The sequence below is a fragment of the Hemicordylus capensis genome, chromosome 1 (assembly GCF_027244095.1).
Source record: "Hemicordylus capensis ecotype Gifberg chromosome 1, rHemCap1.1.pri, whole genome shotgun sequence".
NCBI classification, from domain to species: Eukaryota; Metazoa; Chordata; class Lepidosauria; order Squamata; family Cordylidae; genus Hemicordylus; species Hemicordylus capensis.
In genome coordinates this window covers 360,169,069-360,183,601 of record NC_069657.1, presented here as the reverse complement: position 1 = coordinate 360,183,601, position 14,533 = coordinate 360,169,069, and the positions used below count along the sequence as shown (strand labels likewise).

The window sequence follows — 14,533 nt, the reverse complement described above, 5'->3', positions numbered from 1 at the left end:
TTTATTAACATTTGGTTGAATGCTGGGGTCAGTAGTAGAACCCCATGATCTATGTATTCCTCAACCATGATAATCTTTGAATTGTTGTGCAGAGTTTCATGGTCCATCCTCCCAAATCTACTGAGAAAATGATGTTTACTTATAGAAGATTTTGGGGTCAACTCTAGCCATATTTACAACTAGGAAAACTGAAAAACTATGCACATAAGGTGCTTGAGAGTCAAAGTATCCTCCTAAAATGCTTTTTAATTTTTAGTCACTCTGGCTATAGAGTCTTAGTTCCGAACTGGTTTTTTCCATTTCTTGTCAGAAGAAGAGGGTGTAAATACAATATTTCTTCTATTTTCATAGACTCCCCCCCCTTTCAATATCACTACAGTTGGGTTTAAGGGTCAAAAGTACCCGTTACAAACCAGAATTTTGTTTTATTTATTTTTTCAGTAAGAACCTTCCTTATGACCCAGCAAAGCAGCCCCACCCCCATCAAAGCTATTTCCAGAGTTCATTTTGAGTACTACTTACTCATTGTCCTTTGGGGGTCATCTTTATTCCATGGCATCTGCAAGCAACCATCAGCCTGTAATCTCTGGCAGGTGTCAAACCTAATGACAACACTCAATCAATGGCCTTTTAGATGACCCCTCTGTTTACAGACCTCTCTGTTTACAGAGAGGTTTTTGGAAAAAACATGTTGCTGCAAGTTGGCTCTATGCATCTTAGTGCCTGGCAAGTCCAGAATACAAATGCAGATTGAGCTAATCAGTAGTGGGAACTGATGAATCTTAAGGCTTCTGGTCCCATATTTGGGACAGGGGTAGAACAAAGATGTCCTTCGAGCCACATCCGAGATTCGTCGGGTTACTGGTTGCGGTTGACTGTTTATTATTGCTTCTGAATAGCTAATACATTATAGAAGGCTAGTGGTATGTCCTATGGAGCTAGCAAGTACTGCAGAATTTTGTTACAAGGATTTGTACGGTTATACTGTACTTAACAGTTATGATTATGTAATATTGTTGTTAAGGTACAACGTGTGGTTTTTATGTTTAATAATTATGGAGTAGATTAAACCCCACATTCCATACATGTAGCATTACTCACATTTCAAAACTGGTTATTTATTTATTATTCAATTTTTATACAGCCTTTCATAAGGCATCCCAAGGCAGTTTACAAAAGTTAACATACAAAAAAATTCCATAAAGATCACATTTAAAACCTTAAAATCAGTTTAGTCTTAGTGGCCAGAGGAGAAAAAGCTGAAGGGAAAGCCTTAAGTAATAAAGTGAATATTAATCAGGTTTTCATATCCATCTCCAAACTCATTAGGACTCTCTAAATATCAATTTCCCATCGCAATTAGGACACCTAATTCTAACTTCACAAGGGTCCTGCAAAGAATAAATGATAAGGACTGTTTTCAGCCTCAGTATAATGAGATCTTGTGGCCACTAGACAACAGTCTGTGGGTGGGAAGTTTCTGCTGGAGCACCTGACAACCAGTTCTAGAAACTGCCTATCAGTCTCTACTGCTGCTGCTCCTCCTCTTCTTTTCAGATAGCTCAATGGGAGACGTGATTTTCTTAAATACAGTTGGAGCAGAGAGACCTCACCACTTGCTGAAAAAGAATATTCAATTGTCCAGTTAATAAACTACTTATTCTGAGCTGGTTATTGCTTCTTCTTTTTTGTTTAGGGGTTCAGTTCTGCTTCAGGTTCAAGTAAGCCTTGAGATTTTCAGTGAACCAGAATTGAACCTCAACCTAAAAAGTATCTTTGAACCAGGTTCAGTTCAGCTTCCTGGCTACAAGAGCCTCTTAGATGGGTTACCACTCCCAGATCGCAGTCCACAAGAGCCTCTTAGATGGGTTACCACTCTCAGATCGCAGTCCATATATGGAGTTACACTTCTGCACTCAATCACTATCTGCTTCTAAGCTTAGATGCAAACAACTATCTGCCTCCAATATTAAGTTGTCTCCAACAGGATACAAGTAACATGTGTACGATTACCTCTATGCAGCACTTTTTTTAATGTGAAAATCTGGGGTGGAAACACAAACAAATTGTGAGTTTGCAGCAGGGCCTGATTAAACCAATTTATTTATTTTTTGGTACAGCAACTAGCACTGCACTAAATATTGTGAAAATAATCTCAACATTACCATGAAATACAAGCAACTGTATCAACCTGAAAAGAGCTGAACCCCTAAACAAAAAAGAAGTTACGGATAGGCAAAGGATAGGCAAAGGTGTATTACCAAAAGATATTTCACACATCAGGAAAAATGGGTGAAGACACCACTTACAGAGCAACATGACAGCTGCCAGCCTTCTCACGTCGGCAAGTATCTGAATTGGACACACACATAATCCAGAGCATACAGCATCAGATGGTAAGAGCTGAAGTTTTCAGGGCCTACACAAGCGGTATTATATACAGGTACATGCCAGTTTCACCCACAACCAATGCTCAAAAAAGATACTGTAGAGCTGAATAAGATGCAGAAGACAGCAACCAAAATTATCGGGGGGCTGGAGCACTTTCCTTATGAGCACAGGCGGATTACCGCATAGGCAGTATAAGCAGCTGCCTATGGTGGCAAATCTTGGGGAGCGGCATCTTGGAGAGAGACAGTTAATTCCCCCCCCCCATCTTTAAAAATGCCACTGTGTGGCAGCGGCACAGCGGGGATGAGAGCACCACCCACCTCCTAAACCATGACAAGAGGTGAGGTTGGGTGCTGAAAGGAGGCAGCAGAGACAGTAACTCCTCACTCAAGCCCGGCTTACTTGCAAATGACACAGAGCGGGCAATTTCAGGCCTCTGCGCAAGCACAGGCCCCAAACGAAATCACCCGCTCTGTGTCATTTGTGAGTAAGCCGGGCTTGAGTGAGGAGTTCCTTAGTCACCAGCTCTGCCACCTGCCAGCGCCCAACCTCAACTCCTGTCATGGTTTAGGAGCTGGGCCGCGCTCTCACTGCCACTGCCACACAGCGGCATTTTTAAAGGTTAAAAAAAAAAAGAATTAAGTTTCCCTCTCAAGCCCCCTTACCCTTGTCCCTGGGGCAGCTAATCTTTGGTTGTCTATGGGCAGCAAGAAGAATACTCTGCCCCTGCTTATGAGGTTTCTTAGTTTAGGGGGGAAAAAAAGGTGATTTAAGTGTCAGGGGAACCATTATTGAGGTTTATAAAATAATGCATGGTATAGTGAAAGTGTATAGAGAAATTCTTCTCCATCTCTCATAACACTAGAAGCAGGGATCATCCAATTAATATTTAAACAAAAGGATGTGCTTCACATAGCACATAATACAGTATATGTTATCAAATTTTACCAATGGCAGAAGGGAAACTATGTTATCAGGCTGCCAATCAGCTGCAGAGTTCAAGTCCTAAAAATACTTGAGTTCTCGAGTCTATCAACACAATCTACACTACCTAGATTTAATGTTAACTTAAGCTAAACCAGTTCTTAGAAGATGTTCTTGCAGACTTTTCTCAGAGTAAAGTCAGCCTGCATTTCTCACACTAGTTTCACAGTTTAAAACTGTGGGCAGGGGGGAGGGGGGAGGGGAGAGAAAGAGTAGGCACAGATAATACTTTTCTCTAGAACAAAGAGGTAAAGTCTGTGTCTCTGAAAGACAGAAGTATAGTTTTCACCTGTGTTGATAAAGTTTTATATGTTTCTAGTTTCTATGTAGCTTCTGAAATAGTTTTAAAACCAAGATGTTTAGAGGAGTGACACCACAATCCAGATTCTAACGTTATATAAATACATCTTATTCTGATGCCAAATGCTCCATTTTTCTGATCATACTGTTATACTCTCAGTCCTTGCTTCTTACTACCAATTAGCACAGCATGTTGCCTCCTCCTTGCACAAAACCACAATATAACTCCCAGCACATTTCATTTTCAAACATTTCATAATCCCTTCCCCCACCCCCTTTGCTTGTAGACTTCCAGCCAGAAGTCTGGATTACACTGTTTTGCTTGGGTATCACTTATTTCTGCTTCAGGAAACTAGAAGCTCAGCTTCTCCAACCCCCTATGGTTTCCCCAGCCACATACATGAGAGAGATTCACATTCCTTCTAGGAAGCCTTCAGTGCTAAATGAATTCAGAGTACAGACTTGGAAAGTACTAGAACTCACAATGTGATGTGTCTTAAGCAGCTGGGGCAAAAAATTAAATTAAATTAAATTAAATTAAATTAAGACTCAGAAAGAAGCTTTAACTTCTTTCAAGGAAAAAAACCACCCTTCTGGAAAAATGTCTATATCACGTTTTTAAAGTTTTTAAAAATAGCATGTTCTGTCACACACGCACAGAAATGAAGATTGAGCATAATATTTTATCCACTAAAATAAAAAATTGCACCTCCATAAAAAATGTAATTTTTGATAAGTATTAGAATTTGGGTTAGGTATATAAATATATGGAGCATGTTATGATCAACAGATTTAAGCAAAAGACTGGGTTCATTCACTGAGACATGACAAACATGTATGGGCTTTGCAACACACACATGCACAATTGCTGGACAGCGCACATACAAAACAACTATCAGAAAATGGAGCAGCAGGTGAAAGAGGCTACTTAAATTCCAGCGGAAGACAATGGAAATGGAAGGGAGTGGATAATAAAGACAGATATACCTGGAACTACAATGAATTAATAAAAACATTGTAAGGGAGGTCTAAGGTTTGACTCAAAAACAAAATCCAAGAGACCACATGGCAAAGAGAGAGGAAGTTGTGTGCAGGGTAGGTACATTACTATGATTCCAAGAGCCATCTCATGCATGACCATTTCCTATAAGAATTCATTTCTGGATAGGAGAACCACTGTCACATGCAATAAGTTCATGAGCATATTTCTAGATTTACAAGCTCTTAGTGCATATAGCCCACTAATGAAGTGTCAGGCTTATTTATTACCTAGGACAACAGTCTTATATGGATGGATATTGCAGAAAGAAACTGCCATGCATGAAACAGGCCTTAGTAAACAGACACGGTGACATCCTCCTCCTGGGTCAGGAGCATTGGAATGAACTCAGCAAGACAGCTGGTGTCGTCATTTTGAGCCTACTGTATGCCTATCACCTTCCACTTTTAACACTCTTCTTTTAAGGTTCATTGTAACCAACTTATCCAGAATTATTGACATTTGAATTTCCAGCACTCTCTTAACTTCACTTGTCATTCTATTTCTCACTTTTATTTTACCACTGGGACTGGCTGTGAACCACAATGATTTATTTTGTGGTCAGGCCAAGGGTGACCTGGAGGACATCCCTCCTCCTCCTCCCCTTTTCAGACAAACACTAGTTCCTCTACCACTCAACTACAAAGTCTCCACATGGAAGCTAACAAGAGTGCAAATGAGCAGGCATGCAGCTGCTCTTGCTAAAGAAAATGGGTTCATTTAGCCTAGAAAAAATCGTGGAGGGAGATGTTGTCAGTTTCCAAGCATTTAAAGCAGCAGGGAGAACTATGAGCTGTGTCTTCCAAAGAGAGGACAGAAAGCCAGGGGTTTAAGATCTAGAGTGGTAATTTTAAAAACTGAGACAACCTCTCTCTAGAAAACAATTTGTCCATGAATTATAGTGCCTGGGGAGATTGAATATTTCCCTATCTTGAACATTATCCGTGAAACAGTGGGCTGGCATGTGCAGGGAATATTTTTTAATTATATTCCTGCCTCAAAATATCATGCTGGACTAGACATTACATACTCAAAGACCACTTAAAAACAGACTAATTACTTCTTAAAAATTTACTTGGCCATTCATTCATACTTTATCACTGCTTTGTGTGAGTTAATACTTCCCTTTTCTAACTCACACATAGATTTTAATCAGTGTTAGTAATTTTGAAAGAAAAGAGCAGTACATAATCTGAACTAATGAACTGATTTTAAGTATGTGGCAAGAATGGCATCCATCGACTAAAGTTTCCAAACGTTTAATAACGTGTATTCCCGTACAGACAACCAATTAGCAACTTAGGACAGTGGCAGCCACCAACACCACGTTGAAAACGCCCTGTCAAGCATAAAGGAGAAAACTCCCATCTCCCTATTCCGTCAGATTTCAGACAGGGTGCGGAGGAAAAACCACTTCCAAACTTGTCTGGATGCTAGACCTGGTTACCAGATTATCACACACACACGACGATAAGCTACCACTTGGTAAGCAATTGCATTTGCCCTATGAAGATTCAAGAGAGGGAGGAGCCCCCCGCAATCATGCAAGAGGGAAGGGAAAGTGTTTGTCTCCTTCCGGGGAGAAAAGGACCCCGGACATCTGATAAAGACGTCTCCTGCTTAGCACAGTTGCAAGTCCATAAGGTGCGCCAGGGACTGGGTCTTGTGTCCCCCAGCCCCGGAGCTACGCTTCCCTCTGTCCCTCCTCGGGCAGCGGCATCCCTCTCCCTCCTTCCCCGCCACCTTCTTACCCAGATAGTGCCTCAGGTCCAGCAGAAAGTGAGGGGGCCCCCCGTTGAGCTGGTAGAAGAGGGAGCCCAGGCAGAAGAGCAGCAGGGCGGCCATGCAGAAGCCGTAGTCGCGGAGGGAGAGGAAGGGCATCAGGGAGAGGGGCCGCCGCCGCCTCCAGCCCACTCCCTGCTGCCCGGGACCCCCAAGGGCCGACGGGGCCACATGAGGCCGGGGCTCCGGACAACCCGTGCTGTAGTGCCGCTGCGGCTGTGGCGGCGGCGGCGGCGGCAGCAGCTTCTTCTTCATCATCGTCCTTGTCCCCGTCGCTTCCTCCGCCGCCGCCTCCTGCTCACACAGCCCGCCGGGGAGAGCGCATCCTCCATCCGCCTGCTCAGCTCCGACTGCCCGGCGTGGAGGAGGAGAAAAGTTCGCCGGAGGCTCAGGCGGCTTCTCTTCTTCCCATTGCCGGCTCCACCGTGGTCTGGGCGCCTCTAGGAGCGGGTGGAGGGGGCGGCCACCACCATCCCCCCTCGTCGGCTCCTTGGCGAGGATTCCTCTCCTCCTTCTCCGCAGCCGCTTTTTCGCTCCCTCTCGCCTTCCAGCGTCTCGCTCCCGGATCAGGTTACAGCTCATGCACGGCGGGCCGGTGCCTGCCCTGCAACTCGCTGCAAAAAGTTGTTTGCGTCTCTCTCGCTCGCAGGCCCGCCCATCGGCCGCGCCGAGGGGCTGCCTCTAGTCGCCACACCAGCGACCCCTGGCGGCTGCTTCTCACTGTCTTCCTCGCGTCGACGACGTCTGAGCGAATGAGGCTGGCCGAACTCGAAGCTCTCTCGAGCGCGGTTCTTCTCGTGGCGCCACGGGCGGCGTTGACCCTTTCCAACTAGAGCTCCTGTGGCTTCCTGTTTCCCATTATCGCCGCGTTCTCCTCAAGTGGCCTTAGCCTGCGTTGCCTGTGAAATCCCAGAGAAGGACAAAACAGGTTTTAGGATTAGGCTCGAATTTTCTTAATCCATGTGTACTAGTGCATGGATTATATATACTAGTATATCGCGTTACTGTTTGATGCTACTACAAAGAGTAAGCTATTATTTGTATACCAGTAAGAGGTACGCACACGGTACTATCGGCTGAAGCTCGTTTGGGGCCGTGTATCCGCAAGTGATGCTAAGAACAACTTAGCAATTGCCTTGTAGCCAATATAGCAGTTTATTGCATTACAGTGTACCTTATCATCATGCAGCAGTCATAATAAAAGGTATATGTAACTGAGGCTGTAATCCTATGCAGGCACATCTGGGGAAAAGCCCCACTGTGTACAGTGGGGCTTCCCAATAAACATGCATAAGACTAGGCTAATGCACAGCAACTTCATTTCAATAATATAGTTGAGTCTATTATTAGAAAACTAACGTATTTTGTGCAGTCCTCACTGTGTGTCATTTCAAAATCTATTCAGAATTGTGAAATAAGCAAATTTCTTCATATCCCTGATGCAAAACAAGTGAATCACATCTCTCTAGTACTAGGTTTTTCTTCAGAATAAAGGGTTATCAGGAACCAGTTTCAGAAATTGAAAATTTATATTTAGAAAGTTTACTAGAAATATATACTAGAAAGTTTTATTAGAGAGAATTGCCAAAGCAAGCAGAGCAGCGAATAAGTTAACAAAAGTAGAGCATATTTGGACACTTTAAAAGCTCTAATCTCATGCATGGTTTCTTGGGAATAAGCCCCACTGAAGCCAGTAGGTCTTGCATTTGAGTAAATATGGTGCTGTTAGCCCACAGAACAAAAAATTATGGACAGCTTTAGCAGAATTTTTGAGATCTCCCAGCTGAGACCTAAGCATTAGAATTATTATTTTTAAAGAGCATATGATTATTGAAGCAACTGGGATGGGTGAGAAGTCAGGAAAATATTTTACTGCAGATGTACTAGAAAGTTTTATGTTGTCTGAGTGCCATTTCTTACTACTTTTTTTTTTCAGAAGGTGGATAAACATGACTTGGACTCTACATATCTTGGCACATGATGCAGGAATCTCACGGAAGCTATCACATATTGGTCTGGGCAGTATTTGGATGGGACACTTACGGATCTTGCCCTGAGTTCCACAGAACAGGTAGGATAGACATTTAATAAATAAATAGCACAAGGGTCAGTCTCCTTTTCTGTGGCTCATCGTTACAGTCAGTCGAGTACAACTTCTTAGAAGGGATTATGTGTTGGCTATGCATTCTGAGAAAACACAAGATGTCTAAGAGCTGATTTTGTATGTATATCTATAAAAAGATAACTTTTAAAAAGTAAATAAATGCCTAGTTGTAGGAAATTGTACAATTTCAATGGCCAACAGTCTCCCCATGCCTTCAGCAATGGCAGAAAAATATTTCCAGGTGATAACCATGTTATTTATCCTGTTGCAGCAAAAATGAAGAGTCTTGTGGCAATTTAAAAGCCAAAAGAAATTTGTTAGTATAAACGTTCATGAACTAGAGTCCAATTCATCAGATGCATGAAGTGCATCTCTGCCTCAGCTGGCAGAGGCATATTATGTATACACAAGTGATTTTTGGCCCGTTAAATAACGGGCGCTAGTAAGTGCTCCGGGCCCCCCGCCGCCATTCCTCCTCCTGCCGCCAGCCTCCATGCCGCAGCCGGTCTCCCCGGCCGGGCAAGGGCCCCAAAGTCTCCCCCCTGCTGGGCTTTGGCGGCTCCGCCACCACCTCGGCTGGCTTCCCCCACCGCCTCTTTCCCCCGCCCGGCTTTGGTGGCGCAGCCAGGCTTCGGCCGTGGCTCCACCGCCGCCTCGGCCACGCCGCGTCCTCTGGCCGAGGCAGCTTCCCCTGCCGCCTCTTCCCCCTGCCCGGCTTCGCGGCGGCCGCTTCTCCTCGGCTGCCACTTCTCCTCCCGGCCATCAAGGCCGCCTGGTCCCGGCGGTCGTGTCTCCCTCGGCGTGTTCTGGGCATGCGCTCTGCGCATGCCCAGAACGGCCGAGGGAGGCACGGACACACGCCTGGGTGTCCACGGATGGACACCAAGGCTTTTATTAGAGAGGATACATGAGAATGGAGAGAGAGAGAGAGATTCAGATAATACCGTCTGTTGATCCTGCTGAATCAGGCCATGAGGGCCATGAGTGTGCGTGTCCTGCCTCCCTGCCTGGCATGCTTTCCTGCTGTCACATAATTGTGGGAGGGGACAGGGAGACAGAATAGCTAAACCATCCTTCAGCATACAATTTTAAATAGAGTCATGTTTTAATTGTGCTATGAAGTGTGAGTCAAGCACTCTACCCAACACAGTTCAGCTGAGTGGAGTGGCATGCCAGAGGGGTAGGACACACACACTCATGCCCTTCCTTTTGTGGTGGACTGGGCTGGCAGGCAGTATTGTCTGAGCTGGCTGAAGAGAAGAAAGTAAATAGCAAACAGTGATGTCAAAGGATGCAAGAGGTACAGTCTGTGACTATTTTGATGTAAGGCTTATATGTAAGGGATAACTACAGTGATGATTCAAAACAGCTGTAATAGATAAAGCAGTCTTCCAGGCTTTGCTAAGTTCATAAAGTAAAGTTGTTCCATCAAGTCGGTGCTGACTCCTGGTGTCCACAGAGCCATGTTAATACAAGCACTGAAATAGGAACAATGGTTTCTTATTGGAGCTTAAATAGGTAGACCCAAACTTGTGACTGATTGGAAAACAAGGGTGGGAGTAAGGGAATGGAACTCTGCAAGACAGTGTGGGAAGGAGAGATTAGTGTTCAACAAGTGAGGTCTAGTATGCATTTCTAAGATCAAAAATTTGAATTTTGATTGGATATCAGACTAAGATCTTTGTCTAACTCTAAGGAAGTGCTCTTTGCTTTAATAGAAAAGATAGATTTATAATAGCTAAGAACTTATACAGAAGCTAGTATACAGAAAGTATTTTTCAGTGCAGTTTCCCACTTTTTCACCTGGTTCTGTAGTTGTGTGAAAACAAGAATGTGAAAGATGGGTCCTAGCCATTTCTATCAGATTTTTACTGTTACAAGTTTTCTGTTTTTCTTCCTCTTTCTGTTGTGTTGAAGGCTACTTATTATCTCTAGTCTTGTTAATATTTTGTTTGGTAGAAATGTTAGAATGTAAGGAGTCTGATGGTGGGGATGGGAAATATAACACAGGGAACTAGAAGGAAGTACATCTATGTATTTGTTTTTATAGCATCACTGATGTATGTGGCACTTCACCAAGAATGAGAAAACATGACCCAAGGAGTTGGGTTATAATCTAGAAAACAACACAAGGAGATAACGGAGGAAGAGGAAGGAATAGACAGGCAGATAAAGTATATGCTATAGTTGCAAATATATGTATCAGGATTAAGAGGCTGTGCCAAAAGGCTTCACATGAAAGATAGCTTTTGAGGAGGGTTTTAAAAGAAGTAAGCGAGGTGGCATTAAGAAGGCATTCTGGGAGATATTCTATGCATAAGGGGCAGCAAGGGAGAATGGGTGGAGACATTTGAGAAAACAAGGCACCTTTTGGATTCTGAAGATGGTGTAGCTGGATGAGCAAAGGTCACAAGCAAGCATGTGATGGGATCAAAGAACAGACAAATAAGATGTGGGGCAAGGCCAAGTGGAATAGTGCTAGTGCAAGCCATTTCCCCACTCTCTTCTCTTTGTTGCTGCCCTCCAACATCCTCCAAAAACCATATCTGAGGGCCAAGGTACCCTTGGCAAAGGCATGGATACAACATGGGAACTGTAGGGGGAGAGTGGAATCCCTGGAAGCTGGATGTAGACATGTTGCATCCGTGAGTTGAACTCTGATTGTGGGATGTGTGTCTGCCTAGTTTCCAGGGATTCACCTCTCCTCTAAGCTGCATCCCACACTGTTGCTGAGGGCCCTTGACCTTCAGGAGCAGTTTTTTAGGAAAGAAGATTGCAGTGAGGAGAGTGGGTGAGGAAATGGCTTTCACTAGCACTGCTGTGTTGGTGCTGCTCCAGTTGCTTACCTGTTATCTTTATGTGCATGTGATAGGACATGATGATGTTTGTTAGTGTTCTGAAAAAGTCAAATATATGCAAATCATATAAAGCTGCTGATATCTACATACAGATCTAACTGCCATTAAAGATATAAGAGCAGGCCTGGTCACCAATTCTGGCCAATTGACATTGGCTACTACATCTGACACATAACCTTGACTCCAGATCATTGCCATGATATCAAAATTGCAAAACATACTGCTTGAAGTATACTCTGGAAAATTGCAGAACTGAGCTGCTATGGAAGCAACATTAAAATGCTTATTTTATTTTTTGGATTTCCTTTCATTTGTGGTGTTTGTCTTGTGCTATATTTTTCAGAAATTATACTAATAATGCTGAAAAAAGGAGCTGCTATTAATTATTGCATTTGTCATTCCTTATAAGCAACCAAAGCAAATACTTTTCCTGTATACGTTGATAAACATCTGGAAGAAAATTTCTAGGAAATTGCTCATTAGATGCTGGAAATGGCTTTGGAATTATGCAGGAACTTTAAAGCAAAACAACCAGTTATACAGAATTAAACAAAAAGATGTAAAGCAACTAGCGTAAACAATAATGCATGTTTTCATATTCAAATAACAGATACACTCTTTGAAGTGGTAGAATACTCTCATTTTATTTACTTGTAATACCCATTAATTGTGTTCTTATCCATCTACCAAAGTCTTCTTTTGGCCTATTATATTTTTGAACAACCTCTGTCTTCCAGAGTCATGTACTTGGAGCAAAAATGATTACTTTGAGCACTACCAGATGCTTAACTTGAAAGCTTAACACTGTAGAACTTCTAAAAGCCCAGATCACCCTCTCTTCAAGGCTAGCCAGCACAGTGCAAAGGGTTCTGTGCTATTGCAGTTCTGTATCCCTTGTATTGCAAAATACTTCTTTCAGAGATCTTGTACTGTCTGCCAGACTGCCATCATTTCTAATACCAGTTTGCAATTAAACTTAAGGTTTCAGTAGGTCAATCCATGTTAAAACTTCCTTTCCTACCCATCTTTTGTTCCATTGCACTGGTTAACTTAGTGAACCTGCTTGACATTCTGTTTGTTTGTAGCCAATAAGTCCAATCAGTAATGAGATCTCAGAATGAAATTTGGTACATATGTGTAGGGCAAAATCAAGCTCAGATAGCAGTTTTGGTCCAGCACTCATTTTCATAGGGGTGAGGAGGGAACTACAGTGCAGTACGATCTCTTTTTTAAAAGACTGAGATATTGTAATGGAAATGGATGTGAACATATAGGACAATATTCTACATTTTCAATATGAACCCATCTCACCTTTTTAAAGGGAAGGTGAGGAAAGTGCAAAATATAACACAATGCAATATTTTCTTGACATGGAAATGAAAAGCCAGTGTGTGCATATGCAGGATAGCATTCAATGTTTCCGATATAAACACTTGCTTGACGCCTTCTCTAAACAGGCACTCACTCATGCCTGTTTCCAAAGGGAGAAACACTGTGCAAATGAGACTGTAATGCAACATTTGAATGCAGGCCTCACTGTATTTTACTAGTGTAAATTTTTGTGGAAGCTCTGGATTCACTGTGCACCCTCTTTTCACCTGTGCTTTTGCTAGCACTTTTAGATGTTGGCTGAATCACTGAAGTGAATGATCATACTCATACCAAATCCTCTTGTCAGTTAAGCATCAGTAGTGTACAACTAAGCACCAAGCTAAATAGCACTATGGAGATGCATAAATACATCTGTCTCTTTAAAACTTTTACAAATTGCAACCACAGAGGGGCCCATTCCAGATTGGAACTGTAATGCAGGAAGAAAGGGAGTTTTAACCTTTTCCTAAGTGCCATTTTCTCAATGAAAAATTACTTCCCACAGTTGCTATTTGTCCCAGTTGGTGTGTGTGTGCGCGCACACGCGCGGACACACACACACACAACCACGTGCATGTTATTTCTGCCAGGGCAGGAATGGGGATATTTCCACTGGGGAAACGGTTTGAGAAAAAAGATTAAACCCCTCCCCTTGCAGCATGGTCTTGATCCCGGCTGGTCCTTTTTGGAGCTGCTATTTGTAAAAGAGACTGAAATGGGTTCATGCATCTCTGTTGTACATCTAGTTTGACCCTGAACCTTGGGATTAAAGATTCCAGGTCCAGCATGATAGGAGTTGAGATCGTTCTTCCAGAATCTGCGTGGTGTCTGGAATGGTATAAAAAAGGAGTTCTGGTGCCATGAATTTATGTTGTCAATCAACAATGTGCACACAAAAGGGGAAAGCTCCCCTTTTACCTCTTAAAGCTGCTGCATGGCAGGATGGGGGTGGCAAGAGCTCCCACACGCAGAAAGCCCTAAAACCGGCTACTGACTGGCCAGCGCTCCATTCGGGAGGGAAGAGGGGAGCTGGAAGGAGCTCTCCCAAGTCCCAACTTCCTCCACCATCAGTCCTCACCTAAGGGCCACACTAGTGCAAATACCAGAACTCTAACCAATCCCCTGGAGCATGACTTTGTGATGTTCTTGCCGGACAGCAACCCAAGTGAGACTGCAATCCTACCCAGACCAAGGAGGATACTTTCAGTCAGTTTATCTGATCTTGACTCGGATTCAGAGTTTGAATATAGTGACAGAGGCATTACTGAAGTCCCCCCCACCCCCAACCGCTAATTCAATGATCGGGGACACCACAGAGCCTCAAACGATCCTCATAGACACAGGAATCCCAAAGGAAGGAACCCACAAGCTAACCCAGCCCCAGCTCTTAACACAACTATCTCCACCTGCGGCTGAAGAGCTCCAATCCCTACACACAGATACTGCTACCCCAGAGTTAAGGGCCTCGACAGCATATTCATCACCCCAAAAGCAGCAGGTGCCAATGCAGCCGCTAGGGACACTGCCTTGTGGACTGTGGGCCCTGGAATACTGTTTGCCAATCCACATTTTGATGTCCTCACTGCTCTAATCTCCCTAGCTTATTTGCCAGAGCTGCCTGCTTTCTCTGTGGAGTCTGAATGGCCAGAAAGAGGTTTGGCTGCCCCTGAGCTGAGAATCCAAGATTCTGTGTCTCCATCGTCC

At 43.5% G+C, this 14,533-nt stretch overlaps 1 protein-coding gene and 1 long non-coding RNA gene across 2 annotated transcripts in view; one reads left to right on the top strand and one right to left on the bottom strand.

Annotated features, from left to right (window-relative positions):
• UST (uronyl 2-sulfotransferase) overlaps positions 1-7,346 on the bottom strand; it is a 216,327-nt gene extending 208,981 nt beyond the window's left edge. Inside the window, exon 1 of the mRNA XM_053291570.1 lies at positions 6,466-7,346. Coding sequence (XP_053147545.1) covers positions 6,466-7,078 — 613 coding nt within the window. The 5' untranslated portion in view covers positions 7,079-7,346. The remainder of the gene's footprint in view (positions 1-6,465) is intronic.
• The window catches only part of LOC128343080 (uncharacterized), a 31,986-nt gene continuing 24,451 nt past the window's right edge, over positions 6,999-14,533 (top strand). Inside the window, exons 1-2 of the long non-coding RNA XR_008315326.1 lie at positions 6,999-7,551; positions 8,433-8,567. This is a non-coding gene — a long non-coding RNA (uncharacterized LOC128343080). The remainder of the gene's footprint in view (positions 7,552-8,432; positions 8,568-14,533) is intronic.